Source organism: Grus americana, chromosome 28 (assembly GCF_028858705.1).
Source record: "Grus americana isolate bGruAme1 chromosome 28, bGruAme1.mat, whole genome shotgun sequence".
Lineage (NCBI taxonomy): Eukaryota > Metazoa > Chordata > Aves > Gruiformes > Gruidae > Grus > Grus americana.
In genome coordinates, this window is record NC_072879.1 from 5,556,491 (window position 1) to 5,578,808 (window position 22,318).

General features: G+C 45.1%; 1 protein-coding gene across 1 annotated transcript in view; it reads right to left on the minus strand.

Moving 5' to 3' along the window:
* LMNB2 (lamin B2) overlaps positions 1–20,565 on the minus strand; it is a 33,969-nt gene extending 13,404 nt beyond the window's left edge. Inside the window, exons 1-4 of the mRNA XM_054805192.1 lie at positions 20,259–20,565; positions 10,292–10,428; positions 945–1,101; positions 161–286 (exon numbers count right to left, since the gene is read on the minus strand). Coding sequence (XP_054661167.1) covers positions 161–286; positions 945–1,101; positions 10,292–10,428; positions 20,259–20,459 — 621 coding nt within the window. The 5' untranslated portion in view covers positions 20,460–20,565. The remainder of the gene's footprint in view (positions 1–160; positions 287–944; positions 1,102–10,291; positions 10,429–20,258) is intronic.
* Between the last annotated feature and the right edge of the window lie 1,753 nt (positions 20,566–22,318).

Genomic DNA, 22,318 nt, shown 5'->3' on the forward strand with positions numbered 1-22,318 from the left:
GCAAAACCTTTAACTATTTTTTACTCAACCTGTTTATAGCAAGGATAATAATGATTTTCCCTACCTGTTAGTTAGGGAATAGTTAGTAATTGCTTATAGTCAGTTTGAACAAAAGCTACATAAACCTAAGACCATGATGAGATTACTAGGTTGGTAATACCTCCTCAAACACATTCTTCCTAAAATCCAGATCCTCTTGCAAGCTCTGGCACCGATTCTCCAGGTCCACACGCATGAGTGTCTCCTTCTCCAACTGCTTCTTCGCCACGGCATGACCATCTTCAGCCTAGTAAAGAATTTTAAAGATAAAGATTAATTTTGTCTGGATCCCTACTGTCCATCCATAGTCCCGTTATGGTCTTCATTTGACATCTTTGGATCAATTATTCACAACAACAAATCTAATGTCAACCCTCTGATTTTCCAAAAGAATTTAACAAAAAAGAAAGATAGAGTGTGTGTGCTTATAAATGTTTAAAACAAGCTTTCATGTTTGTATAGCAGTTATTTAAAACACAGGATTATTTCAATACAATACGATACTGGATCTGAATATTATTAATTTCTCAAGCACAATATGTGAAATGTTCTTCTTTTTCTTGCTAGTGTAGTCCCACTGGGTAGTCCAGCATAAGTTTAAAATCATGCAGGGCCTTACAAAGGACAACATTTAGTAACCTAATATCTCACAAATATGGAAACACCAGAAATTTTTAAATAAAAGCTTTTGACTAGCAAAATTTCTAAAACACTATGTTGCTTTGGTTGTTTTACAGGGATTTCTTACAATTTAGTTTTATATCCAAGAGGGGCAGGCAAAGGTTCAGCAGTAAGCAAGCTGGATCAATGATGTTCAGACTATATACTAACTGCAAAGAAAAATAACAAGTTTTACAATACACAGCCTCTCCTGTGCTAAAGCAAGGAAGAATTCACTGCCATACCTTAGCAAGCTGGGCACGCAGATCAGCCACCTCAGCTTCCAGACTGCGTTTCTCATTGAGGACAGTATTGAGTTCTGCTTCACTTCTGTGGAACAGCACTTCAAGATCCTTAATGCGACCCTGAGCCACAGACAAATCTGCATCTTTCTTCTTGTAGCTGAAAAAAAAAAAAGTTAATTATGTTTATACATGTGTGCACAGACATCTTGAGCATGTCTTGGTTGCAACTACAGGTATTTTGTTATTATACACATTTTATTAGGATTAGTGTACCACTAGGTGGCTCCTAGAGTAACCTGCAAATGCAGCTAATAAAAGTAATCATAAAAATCATAAACACCTCTTAAAACTCACAGTTTGTACCGCTGTGTTATAAATGCATTGCCTAATAAAGAATATGTCACAGGCAGGCAAGGGAAAAACAAGAAGGCAACTCTGACAGCTAAGAGATGACAGTAAAGCTGCTTTACACACGAGGTGTAAAGAGTACTTTTTCATCTCACTGCTGCACTGCACGTTTAATTGCTGCATCTATCACTTTGGACTACAGGCCCTGAGAAACAGAGTGCATGCATCTCCCAAAGAGGCCAATGAGCATCCCCAACGTTTTGTTCTTGATGTGACCAAGCCCATTCCCTAGGATATATTCCCACACAAAGTAGTAAAGTAATCCACTGTGGGAATGCAGTCAACTTTCAGGAATAAAACAGTATTTTTTCAGCAGTAGTGATTACAAGTAAAGCAACTCTAGTCACTTTAAATATGATTATTTGAATTGTTATATCCAACTGACAGAAATCATCATGGTCATCCTTCCTCCTGCCCACCAAGTACTTGTCTACCTTTCCCTCTAACATACAGACTTTCTGCAGCTTCTCTAGGCATGTGTCATTATGTTATTAAAAACTGTTTTGCTATGTGAACTAATCCTTCCTTGCTGCAGTTTAAACTCGCTATTCTAGTCCCACACCACTAAGAACGCAGGGAACAGCTTTTTGTCTTTTTCTCCTGAACCATCTTAGAATCCATTTTTTCCTTCCCTCTCTTCAAACTTCTCTTCTATAGATCTGTAGTTTTCAGACTGTGGTCAGAGAGCTTCTTTTAAGGGCCCACAGAAGTAACTTTGATGAGGAGTCCTACTACCTGCAGGCTTTAAAAAACTCTGTATTTGGTCTGCAACTGCAAACATGGGAAAAAACATGTTTGCAAAGAAAAAAAAAAAAGCTGAAAACCACTGCTCTAGATCATACAAACCTTCCTCCCCAGCCCAAATCCTGAGTCTTGGCTCCCAAACTTCTGATCGCTTGCACTGTCCTCCTGAATTTCTAATTTGCCCATAACTCTAATGAAATGTCATGCCCAGAATTATTTTACAAAAATCCTGCTTTATGGGTAGTGGTGTGTGCTACTGCCAGTATTTCTTTACATGCTTCAGTATACATGTGCGTCTTTTTCTAGCTACAGAATAAATCGGTACACTTATTTTGTGATACACTTTTACTACGAGGCTCATTTGCTACGAGGCTCATGTGTTCTCTCTGCATTCCTTAGTGTAGATATCTGAATTTGTTTTCATTTATATGTAAGCAATTTTTCTGAATCATTGGTCCAAGCTGTCACTGTGAATCCTGTTCTGCAACAGCCATGCAGCGTCTTCAAGCTCAGCAGCTTGCAGAAGACAGAGACAAAACATGAGTTCTACTTAAAAGCCAAATATTTAGCAGCAACCAGAGAGTCTTCAAAACAGATTGCACCACGTCATGTAGTAAAACAAGCCACTACTGTGCATGTGTCACAGACAATCAGATCTAGAACCCTTCGGTCTGTGCAATACCTAAAGGGCAAATGCCATTTCACATGGAGTATGAACAGCAGTGTATGCTTACACAGCCCATAGCTTCCTCCCACCTGCAGAAGCCAGGCAGCATGCAAGTATGCCCAGGGTGATGGGAATGAACAGAAATGTTCAATGCAGTTTGACAAAGCACCATAAAGAATTCCTGACCCTGATAAGCAACTCCTGCTCCTTCATGAACACTGACACTGGAAGACACTCCAAGCTGCTTTCATTCATATTTTTATTTGCATTTATAATTTCAGCCTGGTTTACTGTCTTCATGAAAAAAAAATTGACAGAAGGCTTTATACAGGTGCAACCTGCTTTTGGCGGTCTCCGAGCTGCCTGGAAGTTACAAATAGCAGTTGATGTGTCTGTTGAGATGTTATTTGAATGACACCAGGTTAGGGTAACCCTCTAGAGCTCTTTTTTTTCCAGCAAGCAGCCAAGTTTGCTCAAGGGAACATTTCAGCGACTATGCAGGCAGAGGAAACTGCAGCAAGACAGTCACACAACTCAGAGTTGGGAGCTTGCAGCTGAAGCAGGAAGACTGCTAAAAGGAGCAGATGAATGAGGCCTACATATATCTACCTCCAGGCTTCGCTTGACCTGGGGCACTGTGACACTGGTAAAGATACGAACAGACGCTTCACGAACAGCAGGATGGGAGACTTCCCTTAACTAGGCCATCAAAATTATCTCTGCTATGACTGAACAGCACCTCGATCACTACACCAGGTCTGGTTCAGCAGTCTTGTGAGAAGGTGCTGTTCCACCAAAGCAAAAATGTTGTGCATCTCACTAGTAAATTAAACATTCCTATCTATATCTCCTCCACTCATTCCCTCCATCCCTCGAGCAGCCAAAAGTTTTGTCAAGCAGCTAAAGATACACACAAAAGTGCTGGAAGCTGTTAAATAACACAGAGGAAAGAACCATCCTTGCTTCAGAAAAGTATCAGAATGTCTATTGTTACAAATATATTTTGATCCTAAATTTAAAAATATGTCCCTACTCCTGATACAAACATCTTTAAACTAAAAAGTTAAGCTGTTCCTTATATCATACAAACAGTGTTAGAACATCCTAAAGATATTTCACTTTTTATAAAATGAAGCTATTCAACTGCTTTATGAACTTGGCTCCATAGAAATTCACAAGTTGTGTTCAAGATACCGATTGTACATACACATATGTATTGCACACATTGTAAAACACACAGAATCCCAGACTGATTTGGGTTGGAAGGGACCTCAAAGCCCATCCAGTGCCAACCCCCTGCCACGGGCAGGGACACCCTCCACTAGCCCAGGTTGCCCAAAGCCCCATCCAGCCTGGCCTTGAACACTGCCAGGGAGCCAGGGGCAGCCACAGCTTCTCTGGGCAACCTGTGCCAGGGCCTCAGCACCCTCACAGGGAAGAATTTCTTCCTTATATCTAAACTAAGTCTACCCTCCTTCAGTTTAAAGCCATTACCCCTTGTCCTATCACTACACTCCCTGATAAACAGTCCCTCACCATCTGTCCTGTAGACCTCCTTTAAGTACTGGAAGGTGCTCTAAGGTCTCCCCGGAGCCTTCTCTTCTCCAGGCTGAACAACCCCAACTCTCCCAGCCTGTCTCCATAGCAGAGGTGCTCCAGCCCTCGGATCATCTTCATGGCCTCCTCTGGACTTGTTCCAACAGCTCCATGTCTCTCTTGTCCTGGGGACCCCTGAGCTGGGCACAGTATGCTCTGGTGAGACGCCCTCCTGGAGGAGTAGAGGGGGAGAATCCTCTCCCTTGACCTGCTGGTCATGCTGCTTTTGATGCAGCCCAGGATGCTATCAGCTCATATTCAGTTTTTCATCCACCAATACCATGAAGTCCTCCTCCTTAGGGTTGTTCTCAATCCACTCATCACCCAGCCTGTACCCACATTCAGGATTGCCCAGACCCATGTGCAGGACCTTGCACTTCACCTTGCTGAACTTCATAAGGTTCTCACGGGCCCACCTCTCCAGGTCCGTCTGGATGGCATCCCTTCCCTCCAGCATGTCAACTGCACCACACAGCTTGGTGTCATCAGCAAACTTGCTGAGGGTACATTCAATCCCACTGTCCATGTCACTGACAAAGATGTCTCTCTGTCTGGACGGCATCCCTTCCTTATGGAGTATCACCCACACTACACATGTGGCACTTTTTTTTTTCCCCCTACACAAGTCTCATGATCAATTTCTTTTAAGGATATTTGTTTCTTATTTTACTGGCATCTTCAAACAAAAATAAAAGCTGCAAATAGCAAACACATACAATTCTATCTACTAGCTTTCATTGCAAAACAATTGTTCTAGTGTGAAGGCCCCTATATTAACGTGGTTTCTGTTTCCTAATTTACATTTTAAACTTGATCATTGTTTGTAACTCAATTGCTGATCAAAGAACATGGTAAAGGATAAGTATGTGTATTGTGAACAACACCAAAAAAACAAGACTCCCACAAAATATACCCCTAACAAAAACAGTTTAAAAACACAGGCAGTTTTATGACAATGAATGAAATTATTGGAAAATCTCCCTCACAGGAAACTGGTTTAAGTTTAGTTAAGATAAGATTTGGATGCTTCAACTTGCACCAAGTGCAAGGTCCTGCACGTGGGTAGGGCAATCTCAAACACAACTACAGGCTGGGCAGAGAATGGATTGAGAGCAGCTCTGAGGAAGAGGAGTTGCAGGTATTGGCGGATGAGAAGCTCAACATGAGCTGGCAACGCATGCTTGCAGCCCTGAAAGCCAACCACATCCTAGGCTGCATCAACCTCCTGGATTGCTTGTGCCCTGGCTGTGTTGCCCCTCCAACAGATATCAGGGTGAAGTCACCCATGTGGGCCAAGGCTTGTGAACATGAGGCTGCTTCTGCCTCCCGACAAAGGGCCTCATCTGCTCAGCCTCCCTGGTAAGGTGACCTGTAGCAGACTCACACTCTAATGTCCCCTGTCCCTGCCCTCCCTTTAATCCTGACCCATAAACTCTCGGTCAGCTCCTCACCCATCCCCAGGCAGAGCTCCATGCCCTCCAGCTGGTCATTGACATAAAGGATGACACCCCCCTCACCTCCCCTGCCTGTCCTTCCTAAAGAGCCTGTGTCCTTCCATCCCAACGCTCCAGTCATAGGAGCCATCCCACCACATCTCCATGATCCTAATGAGATCGTAACCTTGCAGCGTGCGCACGTCTAACTCCTCTCGTTTGTTCCCCATGCTACATTCATTTGCATACAGGCATTTCACTTGGGCCCCGATGAAGGTGACTGACTGGCCTGCCCCTGCCTCATCTCTGTAAGACTTCCAGTGTGCTCCAGCGTAGCCAGCATGTTTCAGAACAACAGGCTGAGGGCCTTTGCTGGCACCCCGTCCCTCTGACCTTAGTGTGTCATCCCACAGCTTGTCAAAGGCAAGCCTGATATAATCTGCCCCCTCTCAAGCCTAGTGTAAAGCTCTGTTGTTAATGAGTCCCACTAGCTACTGGACAAACAGAGCTTTACACAAGCTGTGGGATGACACACTAAGGTCAGAGGGACGGGGTGCCAGCAAAGGCCCTCAGCCTGTTGTTCTGAAACATGCTGGCTACGCTGGAGCACACTGGAAGTCTTACAGAGATGAGGCAGGGGCTCCTGAGGTAATAGGAGCCAACAGGGAAACACCAGTGAAATACCTCAAACTAATTAGAAGAACACACCTTAAAAAGGTGATACAGCTGACAGCCCAGCTGAAGTGCCTCTACACCAATGCACACAGCATGGGCAAACAGGAGGAGTTGGAAGCCACCATGCTGCTAGAAAGCTATGACCTAGTTGCCATTACTGAAACTTGGTGGGATGAATCCCATGACTGGAGTGCAGCTATTGATGGCTGCAGACTGTTCAGAAGGGACAGGCAAGGAAGGAGGGGTGGAGGGGTTGCCCTCCACATCAAGAAATGGTTAGATTGTGAAGAGCACGCTCTGAAAAATAGCCACAAGCAGGTTGAAAGCTTATGGGTAAGAATTAGAGGCTGAGGCACAGGGAACTTTGTGGTTGGCATTTACTACAGACCACCAGATCAGGGGGAACCTGTTGACGAAGACTTCTTACTTCAGCTATAGCAGGCATTGCGCTCACAGGCTCTCATCCTGCTGGGTGACTTCAACCACCTCGACATCTGCTGGAAAAGTAGCACAGCAAGCTGTAGGCAATGCAGAAGACTCCTGGAATGCATGGAGGATAACTTCTTAAGCCAGGTAATAGACAGCCCTACCAGAGGGGATGCAATACCGGACCTGTTGGTCATCAACACAAGGTGAAGCCCCTCCCACTGTAAGAAAAGATCAGGTTCATGACCACCTTAAGAACCTGAACATACGTAAGTCTATGGGACCTGACAAGATGCATCCCATAGGGCTGAGGGAACTGGCTGATGTAGTTGCCAAGCCACTCTCTGTATTTGAAAAGTCATGGCAGTCAGGTGAAGTCCCCAGTGCCTAGAAAAACATTACACTCATTTTTAAAAAGGGTACAAAGAAGGACCCTGGGAACTACCAACCTGTCAGCCTCACCTCTGTGCCTGCAAAAATCATGCAACAGATCCTCCTAGAAGCTATGCTAAGACACATGGAGGACAGGGAGGTGATTTGAGACAGCCAGCATAGCTTCACCAAGGGCAAGTCTTGCCTGACCAACGTAGTGGCCTTCTATGATGGAACGACTACATCAGTGGACAAGGGAAGAGCTATGGATGTCATCTGTCTGGACTTCTGTAAGGCCTTTGACACGGTCCCCCACAACATCCTTCTCTCTAAATTGGAGATAGATGGATTTGATGGATGTACTATTCAGTGGATGAGAAATTGGTTGGGTGATCGCATCCAGACTGTAGAGGTCAATGGCCCAATGTCCACATGGAGATCAGTGATGAGTGGTATCCCTCAAGGGTCCCTATTGGGGCAAGTACTGTTTAATATCTTCATCAGTGACACAGACAGTGGGATTGAATGCATCCTCAGTGAGCTTGCAGATGACGCCAAGCTGAGTGGTGTGATTGACACTCCCAAGGGACAGGATGCCATTCAGAGGGACCTGGACAAATTAGAGATGTGGGCCCATGTGAATGAACCTCATGAGGTTCAACACGGCCAAGTGCAAGGTCCTGCACATGGGTTCAGGGCAACTCCCAGTATCAATACAGGCTGGGGGGATGAAAGGATTGACAGCAGCCCTGCAGAGGACTTCAGAGTACTGGTGGATGAAGAGCTGGACACGAGCTGGCAATGTGCACTCACAGCCCAGAAAGCCAAACGTATCCTGGGCTGCATCAAAAGCAGCGTGACAAGCAGGCCAAGGGAGGGGATTCTCCCCATCTACTCCATTCTTGTGAGACTCCCCCCGCCTTGCAGTACTGGAATTACAAGGTAATCGTAGTAAACATAAAAATCATACATGAACCTACTCTTCCACTATACACAGTTCTCAAAGCACCAAAGCAAGCTCAGCCTGTGAGAAGCACCATCTGACCATCAGCACGGGCAAGGAAGACTGCAGTCATGAGCTAGGTGTCAAGTGGACACTGTGCCAACAGGCTCTTAAAAGGCACATTTGCAAGAATCACATTTAAAATCTGGCCATGTCACAAGTATAACCTTCCATGTGACCCAAGGCAGGCACCCTGAGAACACTCCAAGTACGTTACAGGCATCCAGAGGGACTGGAAGCAATCTGATAGAAGGAACTTTCAAGCCAAGGAAGAATTCAGTTCTACTCCTATGAACTGTAAGAACAGAGAGAAAAATAGAAAACCAGGTATATTTTCCTCATATTTAGTCTATCTCAGAAAACAAAAAAGAGAGAAGTTTGAAATTAGTCTGGCAGAGTTAATCAGTCACTGAAGTGACTGGTAAGGGGCAACTCAATCGTCGAAAGAAAGGGCAAGGGAGATGACCCAAGGGAAAACACCATCTCATCATTTTAAGTGCACAACATTCTACAAGTTATTAGTAAAATCTCTTAGCACTATCAAAAGGCTAAAGAACCAGAATCAATTGTCACCGATTCTCATTAGCTGCCAAGTGAAGATACTTCTGACAAGGATATCTTAATCAAAATATAGAAATAAGCATCTTGCAGAACAGGAGAGATGAACCAAATTCCCAGTTGCCGCTGCTGCTCTTTTGGAGCTTGCTTTAAAGCTAAGCAAGAGGAGTATTTGCTGTCACAGAGACGAGACAACTTTGATGGCCGTGTAATGCCAACTGCCTTGCAAAATGTATCGTCTGAAATAAATGCCAAGACTGCTGGCCTAAGGCTTCTAAAAGGGAAATCAGTGCCAACAGAACATCACAGCAGGACTGGGTGGTAGTCCTCTCACCTAACTTCAGGGGTTTACGTCTGACCTAGTTACCATAGGGTCTTTTTATGTTTAACAAAGGCCTAGCTAACTGAGTCCGTAAATTTTAGCGCACAGGTCGTCTGACCACATGCAGGCATATCTTCTGGTATGAACTGTGCACCAAGTTCAATAGCCTTTACAGTGACTTAGTCAAATGGAGATGCTTACACTATAGCTATTTCATATTTGGACAGTTATTTTTAGGGGCAAAGTCCACAAAATATCTCCAATGGCGGACTTTAACAAGAAGGCCCAGCACAGAAAATGAAGATCCAGTGATATAGCAAACTTTACAGAGAAAACAAAAATACTTCATTATAAATCAATTAGCTAGTCAGAAAAAAAACACAAGGGAACAAAACACTTCATTCCTTTTATAACCACTTAGACGCAAATGAAGGGAGATGGAAGACTTACAGCAGGCCTGTATTGGCATTCCTGCATTAAAAGCAATTTTATGGCCAACAATGTTCATATACAGGTGAGGTACACACTAACATGCTCAGGAAAAAAATCTATAACTTCCAAATCTTATCTACTAAAATAGGTACCAAAACTCAATCACAAGCAAAAAAATAATTTTGCCACCACATATATTCATTTTGAAATGAAGTTTCAACTCCTAAACAGTATTTCATTACGAAAACTCCCTAGGAGGAATAGAAATAATGGATTACATTTGGCTTCAGTAACCAGTTTATTAGGCCATTTCTCTTTGATGAGTCAATTTTAATCTAGATCAGTTTCTCAATCCAGTTTATCAAGCCATTGCACATATGCATGCTCACATAACAAGAGGTACAGTAGGACAGAAGCAGTACAACCGATTATTACAGCCTTTAGATATCTGAATTGCTAAAATCAGAGTATACCAATCTTATATCTACAAATACATTTGTGCAAATACTAGTCGGATTATCTGCTCTGACGAGCTGTAGCAACAAGCTAAGGAATTTCCTTCTGACAAGCCTGTGTCTTCTCACTGATCTGCAATGCTTCCAAAAGACACCCACTAAGGCATTTTAAGAAGCATCAATAGTATCATTCCCCACACTGCAAATATTGTCCATTGTAATTACAATAAATAAATAAATACAGGACTTTCCTTACCTTTTATTGAACTCCTCCAGTTCCGCCCTCAGTTTTCCTATTTCAATCTGTAATCTAGCCCTCTCTTTGGCGGTTTCATCCAGAACTCTTCGAGCATCAGCAAGTTCAGACTCATAGAGACTCTTGATTCCACTCACCTAAGGGTAAAAAAAGTATTCAGGTATGAGAACATCTCGAAGACTATCTATCAAAGAACTGAAACACAGCACTAGGCTTCACATAGCTTTCTTTGAAAAAGGGCATACGATATGATTTCTGTTTAAGAGCATTCTATATTGAACATTTTCAATTAATATACACCTACAATTATATGTGATCTAGTCCCAAAGACAAGATTTAATTTTTATTCCCAGTGGGACATAACAAAACATACCATAGAAGATTATTTGAAAGGTATATCAGATAGCTAAAATTGCTGCTACTGCTTTTATGAAAGTTGTTCTGGTATCCTATTACTAATGTAAATTCAGAAACAGAGCAATCAGGGAATGAGAAGAGCCAAAAGCAGAATGTACCAACTTTGGGAAAAGAAATTTCATAACAAAGCATAAAATGTAGAAACAAGAAAGCAAACTATGCTATTCCTAGGGGTGCCTATCATCATCAACATCAGAGTTGAACCAATGACAGACTCAACCATCTGGTCTTCAGAAGACTGATTAAAAGCAGTCAGGATATAATTAAGTTCCTGATAGACTATATTCTCATAAAACTTCTGAAATTAACTAAAATATGATAATATGAGGGCTGAGAAGCCTTAGTGTACAAGCATACCACATACCAGGAAGGACTTGGTTGTCTATCCATGCAATCTTACTTCTTTTTTTTAAAGAATTAATTCTTTTAAGCTTTATTCAACTTAAACTTTGGATGTTTGTTTTTTGTTTCCCCATATAAAATACAATTGCCCAAAGGCCAAGCATGGATTCTGCACCATCAAGTACAGCATTTACAGCACTCCTCCTCTAATCCTGGCTCTTCTTTAGACCATCTGCCCTTCAACTCTTAAATGTGCAAAAAAAAAGCCCTTGCCCTGGGACATCTACCAATAACTTGGAGCTGTACTGCTGTAGGTTCAGAGACACACACTAAATCACAGTGCAGGACACAAGGACAAATCCCTTCACAGTACTCCAGGGCATAAGCTGGAATTGCATGTCAAGATACAAAGGAAGAAAGCCTTTTTCCCCAGGTTTTTGTTAATACTGTCACAAAAAGGTGTTGCTGGTGCGATACTTACAAGGCAGTAAATAACTTATGCTTTTGAGGCATTACAGACAATACAGAGCCTAACACCACCCAAACAACAATATTCCAAACAGAGAATAATCACTTAATGTAATTCCTGTGTAAAGGGAACATAGCTAGATGGAGCTAAAAACTGCACGATGAAAGCCATTTACAAAACCTGTTGGTAAAAAGAGAACCAGACACCGGGCTGCTTATTTAGAAAGGACTGATTCATTCACAGCACAACCACTTGCGGTAACCTAGTATGTATTTTTCTCCTGCAGCATGTTAACCTCTTCTCTGCTCTTATTCCAGTAACAAGCATAAGAAGGAAACACACAGGTCTAATTCACAGTCCAAAGTGTTAGTCAAAAAGCAACTTTCACTAGAATTTTAAGCTAAAGCATGGAGGAGACAGAAATAACTGAGACATAAGGACACATTGCAGCTTCCAGCACAGGGAGGCAGCAGACGGCTGGGAGCAGTAACACCTTCAATCACTGGGGGGGGGGGGGGAACAACAAGTACCACCACACAAAAAACAACCCTTGCCAGAACGCCAACCACAAGATGCAAAGAGAATATAGATACATGGTAACACTGATAAAAGTTTTAGATGATCAAACTGAACTGAAGGACAGTTCAAGATGGTCCTTCTAGACAATAAAAAATGTCTTGTTTATTTTCAGCACTGATCAAGCAGAGATGAGAGAACCAGATGCAGGAGTAGGCTTAAGGGAAAGTAAGTAATGCCAGCTCAGCTGAACTAGCCCGATATTACACACTTGACAACGCTTCTAGCCCAAGAGGGTTATTCATTGAAAGCACCCTTCTACCCCAGCACTGAACTCTGTTCTAGTGGAAGGAACTCAACATAGTCTGCTGAGAGAGAACTATGGTCCCAGAAGTGCCTCTGTTTAGTGTGCACCTATGATTTTGCTTTGTTTTGACTCTATAGACACTCTTCTGCCCACTCCCTTAATCACTTTACATGTGCTACTCAGTTTGGTCTCTAGTAACTTTCAGACATTCTTAAACAGGTGGTGTTAAACCAAGGCTAGGTTTATCCCAGGTTAAGCCTCACATGCCCCTTCTGGGGAAAAAAAAGTCAACAGGAACAGCCACCAGTATCCACAGCAACAAGAGAAGGAAATCAAACAAATGAATCTGGCAACTGTGAATATACAAAACATTTTAAGATGATCCAAACAAGGAGGATATGAGATATAATAAAGCATTTTTCAAAAATCTGAAGTCACATATAGATGAGAAAAATAAAATTGATCATGACTTCTGTTAATCACAATACAACATGACAAGCCAAAAAATGAAGTTTGAAAAACAGCTCATGAATGGTGTAGAAAGTAATTACTCCTTCTCTGTTCATGAAAAGCTTACATGAGAGTCTATGGCCCCAAGTTGATCAGTTTATGCAGAAGAATCACCTAAAAAAATACAGTGAAAACATACCTTTTGGGGTGTTTTTACTTATTTGCACTAGAGGAATCTTTACGAGATCTCTGCACTTAAGCATCAGTTGAAAGTATCATAGAACAGATCAACAAAACAAGCAGTAACAAACCATCACATTTAGAAAGTATTAACAGCTTCCCAAAGCCCACTTTTCAAAATAAATCAATCAGTGTGTTATTTAATCTGTCATTTAGAGTTCACTTTGTACTAGAGAATTAGAAAATGGCTCATGCCATACAACTTTCTAAAATAGAAACTGCCTATCACTAAACTCTGAAGTCCACGGCAGTACAGTACACATTAACCTGAAGAACAGAATTATAGGTTACACGAGGAAGAGTCATACTGAGGAAGAATCAATATAACTTGTGCAAAATAAGTTTCACAGCCTACTGTACTTGCTCAGTCAACCAGGGAGCAGGTACTCACAACAGATCCCCTAAACAAAAAAAAAAAGTAGTGGGTACGTGTATAAGCGGAACAGAATGGAGGAAAATAAAAAAAGTCATACACCATGGCTTTTTTAAAGGGAAGCAGTGGACAAGCACATGACCAGGAGCTTGAAAAGTCAACAAGCATTCAGAAAGGGGAGACTGAGCTAAGCCAGTCTGCCTGGACTCCCAAAAGGCTTGAGCAACATCCCTCACCAAAAGCTCCTACAAAGGCCATGCAGAGTCCAAGTAGGCATAGAGAAGAAAAAAAAGACAAAGAGACATCATCTTCCAGGAATTGAGGTGAGGTTGATTGGCCTGTAGTTCCCTGGATCTTCCTTCTTGCCCCTTCTGATGATGGACATGACATTAGCTTTCTTCCAGTCTTCAGGAACCTCTCCTAATCATCACAATCTTTCAAAGATAACCGAGAGTGGCCTCGCAACGATGTCAGCCAGCTCCCTCAGCACTCATGGGTGCAACCCACCAGGTCCCATGGACTTACATCCAGTGTGTTTAGATGTTCCCTATCCTGATCCTCTTCTACCAAGAGTAAATCATCCTTGTGCCAGACTTTCCCTCTGGCCTCAGGAGACTGGGATTCCTGAAGGCTGGTCTGACCACAAGAAGACACTGAGTACATCAGCCTTCCTTACATCAGAGTTTAGTCAGGATCTCCTTCCTCATCCATACAGATCTCCTGCCAGCTTTGCTCCATTTCCTGATTGTTGGGATGAACCACTCTCGAGCTTGGAGGACATTATCCTTGAATATCAACCCAGGCCTCATGGACCCCTTTTCTCTCCAGGGCTGTAACCCATGGGATTCTTCCAAGCAGAGCCCTGAAGAGGCTAAAGTCTACTTTCCTAATATCCAGGATTGTGGTCCTGCTTTTTGCTAGTTCTTCCTTATTTTTTAAATTTTAGGTCCAGCAGAGCATGGGTGCATGTGAGAGTTCTTCCAGTTGACTGAAGGAGGCCTCACTTGAGTAGTCTTCTTGATCAGGTCAGTAGCAGACACATAACACAACGTCACCCATCTTTGGTCTGCCCACTAATCCTGACCAACAAGCTCTCAGCTAGCTTATAACCTGTCCTGAGGTAGAGCTCCAGGCATTTCCATTGCTCTCTCATATAAAGGGCAACTCCCGTTCCTCACCTTCCTGAAAAGCCTGTATCTATCCGTCATAGTGCTCCAGTCATGTGAGCTATCTCTGATCCCAAGGAGCTCATAGTTCTGTAACTGCCCACAGACTTCTCGTTCCCCATGCTGTACAGTGTTACAGGCATTTCGGAGAGGCACCCAGGTGTGATTCCCCAGGAAGGGCAGGAGAGCTTTCCCCACAAGGCTGTCCTGTAGGCACTTCCATCTTTACATGCTTATGTTTGAGATGTTTCCATTTCATCCTTTTTCTGTTGCTTTCTCTTCTGTTCACATAACCCTGGGCCTTTCGCTTGCTTACTCCATCCACCACTTCCTCACCTGATCTAACCTGAGAGTAGAATCTCTCCCTCCCCCATCACTCCCAGTTTAGAATTCTCCTTAGCAGGTTGACCAGCCCTGTTGGCAAAGATACATTTGCCCTACTTAGTCAGGTGGATCCTGTCTCTTTGAAGCAGTCATCAACCCTGAGAGACCGTTCCATGGTAATAGAAACCAAAATCCTGTTGCCAACAGCATTTGTGCAATCCAGTGTCACCCTGCAGGTCTGCTTAGCCATCCTCAAACCCTTCCCCCTCTCCACACCACCTGGGCCCCCATACCATTAACAATCATCCAGAACCACATAGTCATCACATTTGATACTTTTCAGGTCACCCCTGACAGTATCACTGGTGCCTACATGGAAGAGCAGCAGGGATAATAATCATACAGCCAAGTGAGCCTCTCTACAACATCCAGAATGCAAGCCCCTAGGAAGCAGCAAACCTCCCCAGATGACAGGTTAGGACACCAAATGAGTCCCTGCACTCTGAAAATGTAGCCCCTGTCCCCCCACCATCTGAAGGCAATGGAAGAAATAAAGCTAAAGCCTCAAAATGGAGTTCAGCAGGAACCAGAAGACAGGCTGCAGCCTGATCCACTACACGTCAACGTGCACCCAAGCCTAACTCTTCCTGCACAGAGTTGGACACCCTACAAATTGCACTATGAATGTGCTTTCACTTTTTTTCCCCCCTCTTCTGCTTGCAAAAGAGCCTGCAAGTTTGTAACTGGACAACACAGAAGACAAGGAAATAAAGCATGCGGAGAACAAGAAAATAGAGATGTTTCCATAGCACAGCCTAAAGGCAGGACTGCTGGATGCCCTTTAACCTGCCAACCTGCACTGGGAGCACTCAAAGCTCACTGTGCAGCGGTTCAAGAATAGACACACGAACACACACTCTCCCACAGCAATCACTTGCTAAAAGCTGCAAGATGTCACTCAGTGAAGACACAGGGAACATGCCAAGAAGGCAATGAAGCATGCCCCATCCAACCACAAGTGAGTCCAGACAAATTTGGTGAAGAAACATTAATCTCATTAATGTGCAAAACATAAGCGTATTCCCAGCAGGTGCAGCTCAGTATGTTCTTATTCACCCAGTTATGGGTTGACAAAGGACTGCCAGTCAGCTATGGCTCAGACTCGCCAAGAACATCAGTCAAGTTCTCAAGAACAATGTGTGTTGCACATGAGCACCACTACCTCCCAGATGATGTCTATAGTGCCAGAAGTCATATTTAACCCCATGTCTTGGAGGCTACAACTTGAGTGGCCCACCATCCACAGGAGCATCTGAACACGTGTTTTGCAGGTGGCAACTAGGCAACAACAGACCTACATATCCTGGTCATGATAGTGTGTCTGGTTACTATACATGATGCACAGGAAGGGCACAGTAGCTACAGCACTGGCAGATAAGTGGAGACCAGGCGAGACTACAGTGAGAGTTCTGATGGCTGTGACATACAAGATTGCAGCCACCTGCAATCACACCCACAGAGCTGGGAAGACATAGATGAGGAGGGAACCTCCTGTAGATACTGCTTTTGTTACAACGGCAATTGCTGCCAGTGGCTGAGGCTCCTGGGGATCTTCTTTCGGTGGGTGAGAACAGTGGGATGTCCTCAGAAAGGCGTGGTAATCCCTGCCATGCCCATCAAAACACCTTTTCTGGAAGGCTGCAATCATAAGCACTGGAGGGGAGGGCAGAGAGTTAGCAGAAAGGGAATCGAGGAGAGCTCTAGGACTCTTCCTCTTAGCCCTTCCAGTATTCCCCCTCCTAGCCTCACAAATTAGGTTACTATAACATAGACCCCCAACACAGTGAGAATAGCATCAGTCATATAACTAACTAGGGAGGTGGAAAAACAAGGGGAAGAGCTAAATTTCTCTTCTGTCATAGGCTAACCTACACAAGGAGAGCAAAAGAAACAGAGAAAGAATGAGGACAATTATAGGTTCCCCCAGCTACACAGGCAAAATATTTTTTAGTATTTGTCTGAGGGCTTACTGTATACATTTTTATTTCTCTAGAGTACTGCTGCATATAAGAATAAGTAGAACAGCATTGGACAGGGTTAGAAAAAGCAGGAAAAAGGGCTATAATTAGTAGAGGACTGGAGATGAATCTCAACTTCTGCAAAGCTACTCTACTGTTAAGAGGTGGCAGCCCTGTGTTCCTCAAAAAGAGCAACAGGAGTTATTTTGTTCCAAGGCCATGATACAGCTGTGGTCTGTAAAACCAAGCAGATTGCCCAACAGAGGAGAAGAAAGTGGCTGCCTTCTACTATCTTCTGCAGACTGGTGATTAAAACAAGGAAAGAGAACATCCTGATCAGCTGATGATTAAAGAGTCTCTGGCACAACAGTGACTATGGTCCTTGCTGAACAGCATCAGTGGAACTTCTCTCATCTAGAAGATATTCCCTTAAACCAGAGCTTTGAGAACAAGATCAGAAATGCCAACCCTTTGTTCCCATGCACACAAGGGTGTGGGAGAGGATGTCAGTAATGGCCTCACCCCAACCCATTTCTCAGCTATGGTCACTGTGGGATACTGGAGTGACAAGCAACGGACAAACATCTCATGATACCATGCTCTTGTCTACTGCTTGTCATAGCAATCCTCAAGCCCCCATCTGCCTTCGATTATGGGCCCATCACCTGCTCTCAGGGCATAAGTCTCAGGTGTTAATGTAGAGCCCACTGGTGAGCAGGCACTCCTGCTGGGCATCTCACAACATGCATCATTCCATTTACCACAGTGGCAGATGATGTTCCCTGCCACCACCAGAGATAAGCCAAAAATACTAGAATATTCAGACAGCTAAAAAAAAAAATCAGTCACATTTACACACAGTTGAGGGGAATTTTCATCTTCAACACCCTGGGAAAAGAAAATAGTCTATTTTAAGTACGTAAAGCTAATATAAAGATATAATAATATAGCTAGAACCATATACCAGTATCACTGGACTACACTTCTGTGCTTCTACACAGAAGTTAGAGTTGCTTTGGGGTTTGTTTGGGTTTTTGTGGGGTTCGGAAGGTTTATTTTTAATTAATGTCTTATTTCATGCTAAGCATCATTTTATGAACACAACTTCTAACAGCATAAGACGACAACTGAATTCTCAGCAGAAAACCCAGTTTACTAGATTGGTCCTGAAAGTGAAAGGACTCTCCCATTCCAGTAAACCAAAAATCTGACAGCCATCTGAATTTTTACTGCTCCCACAGTCCCAAACTGCTGTCCATTATCCTGCATCAAAACAGTAAGACTACAAAGTGTCCTTTTTGGAACATAAGTAAAGAATAAATAACCTGTCCTAAAGCAATGGGGGAAGCATTTAACAAATGCTGTCCAAAGACCAGCTAAAGTATCTTACATTGTCTCTGACATGTCAAAGAGCTTGAGGAATACTGACAAAGTTTGTTAGAATATGTCTAAGAGTTAGCATTTTTTTTTTTTGGAAGTCTGGAAGAAATGCGAAAAAGAAAAGCTCGAGGGGAAAGTAAGCAAAATTTTACATCAAAATCCTCAAGTTTCTTTTCTGATTACTACAGCAGAGTATTCTTCCAGAACTGATAACACACAGAACTGCTATCAGGAGTCAGTTTATGTTCATGTTAAAAATCTAATGAGATTATAACTATGTTTTCTGCTTGCCCTGTTCTTACTCTTTACAGGTGTGCTGTTAATAGAACTACCTTCTGCCTTCTACATTTAAAATACAGACTCCTCCTTGCCTCCAGCAATCTACAACATAGAAGCTCCCTGAACCACACACGGTTATTCGGTTTATAGTATTTCACATGGGACAAGTGATGTAGCCATATTTTATGTTTAGAAATAGCTAGTTATCTTGAAAACATAGAAGTTATATCATTAAGTGGTACAAAGAGTACCACTTTAAGGTACTTGAATCCCAGGTGTACACTGATTGCAGGTAGGCCAACCACTCCCAAAACAAGACACTATCATATTTGGTCTGCTTAAACTAAACGAATTTAAACCCTCCTCCCACCACCCCTAGCATCATCAAACCAGACCCTTAAAGGGGAGGAAAAAACCCACCAACAAAAAACCAGCCTACACAGTGGCATAGCAATCCATTGCATCACAAGTTACAGGCTGTTATCTACAGGCTTTCCACAGAAACTTAACTTCATCTCGGAGATGGGACAGGTTACCTCGCAGATTGCCTCCAACTGATGAAGAGGGTTGGGCTGGTACAGGATGGGTGGGACTGTCCCCTGCTGTGTCACTGACTACATCCTTCCTCACATGGGAAGGAGAGTCCTGGGGGAAAGCAGATATGACAGAAGAGGGAAGAGCAAAACGTGGCTTAAGAAAAAGCGTCTGCCAGTTTTGCCTCCAAGATCACAGGAAGCGGACCAGATCCCCTTCCACGATGGGGACTACCAGCAAAGAGTAGTCCACACTACAAGGATTTGATTCCTGGCATTTGCGGGAACTAAGAAAGATTTCCTCTGGTGAGAGGCAAAGTTAGCCTAACGCCTTTCACATTTTTCATCTCATCGCATCAGCCATCAGGATAGGGACCGTAAAGAAAAAGTAACACTCAGGTTGCTACAATTCACAGGACGCATGTGCTCAGCAAGGGCCCCAGTACACCGAGAAGGCTCAGCCTGCACGGGGCAAGGACTACAAACTACAGCAAAGAGCCCGCCCGCAGCGGATGAGCCCTACACGCAGGCTCGGAGGGCGCCGAGAGCGGTGCTCCGTGCTGCGAGCCCGACCTGGCCGAAACGCAACTTCAGCCGCCAGAGCAGCGCCAGCCCGCTCCCGCCACGGGCACCGGGGAAGTCCCAGGTGTCACACTGTCACTCGGTGACGATCCCGGCCTGAGCCGCCTTTAAGGTGTCACCAGCAGCCTCTCTGCCCAACATCGCGGCCAGAGAGCGCCTCACGGCCCCCGAGGGGCCGCACGGCCAGGCGCTGGATCTCCATACCACCCCCCCCGCCGCGCCCTCAGCTCCGCCAGGCCCCCACAGCTCTCACCCTCGGCCCCGAGCCCCACAGCCGGGCACAGCCAGAACCCACCGCCCTAGGGCGACCCGAGGCCAGAGCCAGGCGGGAACGGCGCGGCGGGCCGCGCATGGCGCCGCCGAGCCTGGAACGGCGCGGAGCTGCCACAGTGCGCCCCGCGCCGGGCCGGCGGGCAGGCGGAGGCGCCGCGCGGGAACAGATCGGCCGAGCCCCTGGGCCGCGGACGCCGTCCCCGGGACGGAGCGGGGAAACACTTCCAACGGGCCGCCGCTGCTCGCCCTCCCGCCCCGGAGAGCCGGGAGAGGGCCAGCAGGCCGCCCCGGGCCATACCTCCCGGGTTGTGACCTCCTCCTTCTCGGAGATCTTCAGCAGCAGCCGGTCATTCTCCAGCTCCAGCGCCCGCACACGGTCGATGTAAACGGCCAGGCGGTCATTGAGCTGCCGCAGCTCCTCCTTCTCCTGCAGCCGGGAGATACGAGTCGGCGACAGCGGGGTCCCGCCGAGGGTGCCGCGGCTCGGGGTGCCTGACATGGCGCTCAATTCGCGGGCAGGCGGGCAGCGGGCTCATTCAATCCAGCCGCACCGGGGGAGGAGGGAGCGGTAAGATGGCGGACATCGCCTCCCTCACCGCCGCGCCGCCTGGGAAATGAAGTCTCGGCACCAAGATGGCCGCGCCGCAGGGCGCGCTGGGAGGTGCAGTCCCGGCCGCCCTCCATTTTGTGGGCTGCCAACCGGCCGGCGGGCCCGAGTCTGCCTTTCATCCAAAACCTGGCCGCGTCTTACAATACACAATTAGGCCGTCGTGAGTGTGAGTACAGCGCAGGAAGCGAGGGGCCAATCTTGAAGGCATAGGAATTTTTTTGTGTTTGTTTTTGTAATAAAACCCTGAGGGGCCAGAGCTGCCCAGCAGGACTGTTCGTCACACGCCCAGCTGCCAGCAGCTGCTCCCCGTCCTCCTTACAGCCGGAGCAGCCGCTCAGGTGTTGGTGGGTGCGGGTCACCCCACGAAGAGCTCCTGCAGCCGCCTGTCTGTACAGCCCCGCGCTCGCCAAACCCGCCCGAAGCACCCACCACTGAAGTTTTATAGGGAACTGCTGTTTGCTTAAATTGGGGGTGGAGAGTCTCAGAAAAAAAGCCATCGATCAGCTATTTCCAAGGGTGAAATTTTAGGGGTGCTGTTTTATAGGCTTTAGAAATTTCTTCTGAAGCTTCGCTGAGAGGTTGCAATGCCTCCCAGTCTCCCATCAGGTTGTTCAAGAAGGAAGCTATCCTGAAATCCTTCTACAGTCCCAGGGAAGGCAGCCAAATTTTGTACAAACTAAAATCCACTGGGAAGTTTTCCCAAAAATTTGGAATATTGTTTTTCCCAAAACATATTTTGACTAAATATGGCCCAACTTCTGTCAGTTCTTGCACATTAACTGGTATAAAGCGGATTACCATTCCCATGAGCTAAATCCTTACATCCCAAAAGTTTGGAGGACGAAAAGCCATCGTGCCTTTCGGCTACCAGGGACGGCTGAGAAAAGGGAGATTTTTCTGCCTGAGAAGTGGAAAAAACACATTCGAAGTCCGTCGTCATATACATGGACAGCAAAGACAAAAAGCAGCGTGAGCAAAATGCAAAGAAGTGCTGTGCAGGAGAGGGAGGACAGATCTAGAGAAACAGGAAAGGGAGCGGGAAAATACTGCACACGGTACATGAAAAGAAGCTTAGGGAGCCAGGCTGAACAAATAGATGCGCATGGGTTTATCTTCAAAATAGAGGCTAGACGATCCTCATGTCAGAGGATCTGGGAGTCTAATATCAAGTACACCTCAAACTGGAAAACCTCAGGATAAATGCAGGAATTCTGGCTGCTCGGTATCCTTGTCGGCAAATAGCTGTAAGTCCCTCTTGCAATCACTGCATATCTTTAGCAGCTGATCCATGTAAATATTAGATTTCCACCTGAATGCATTTGTTTAAAAATACGCATCCTATACAAAAAGCATTGTCCTGGCTTCTTCTGTAGCCAACAGAGTGCCCACCCATGCCGCCGGGCATCCTCTCCGCTGGGACAGCGCTGACCGCTCCTACAGAGAGCCGAGGGCAGGGAGCCCCACGCCGAGCCCGCGAAGCCGTGGGTATCAGCGGGTTACTTGGAGGGAGTTTGTAGCTAAAACAAAAATAAGCCTATAGATCACTACCCGTGCCCTTTCTGTAGGCATTTACACAACCTCCCTATTTGAAGGTGGCTGCTATCAGATCTTTATCAGTCACCTCCGACAGCGTGATGTACAACTCGGTGTGAAACTCAGCTTTGCGACTGAATTCGAGTTGGGTTCGACTTGTATTTACCTGGAAAAGGAAGCAGAAGGAAGAGACTACAAATCCCAGAGAGCCGTGG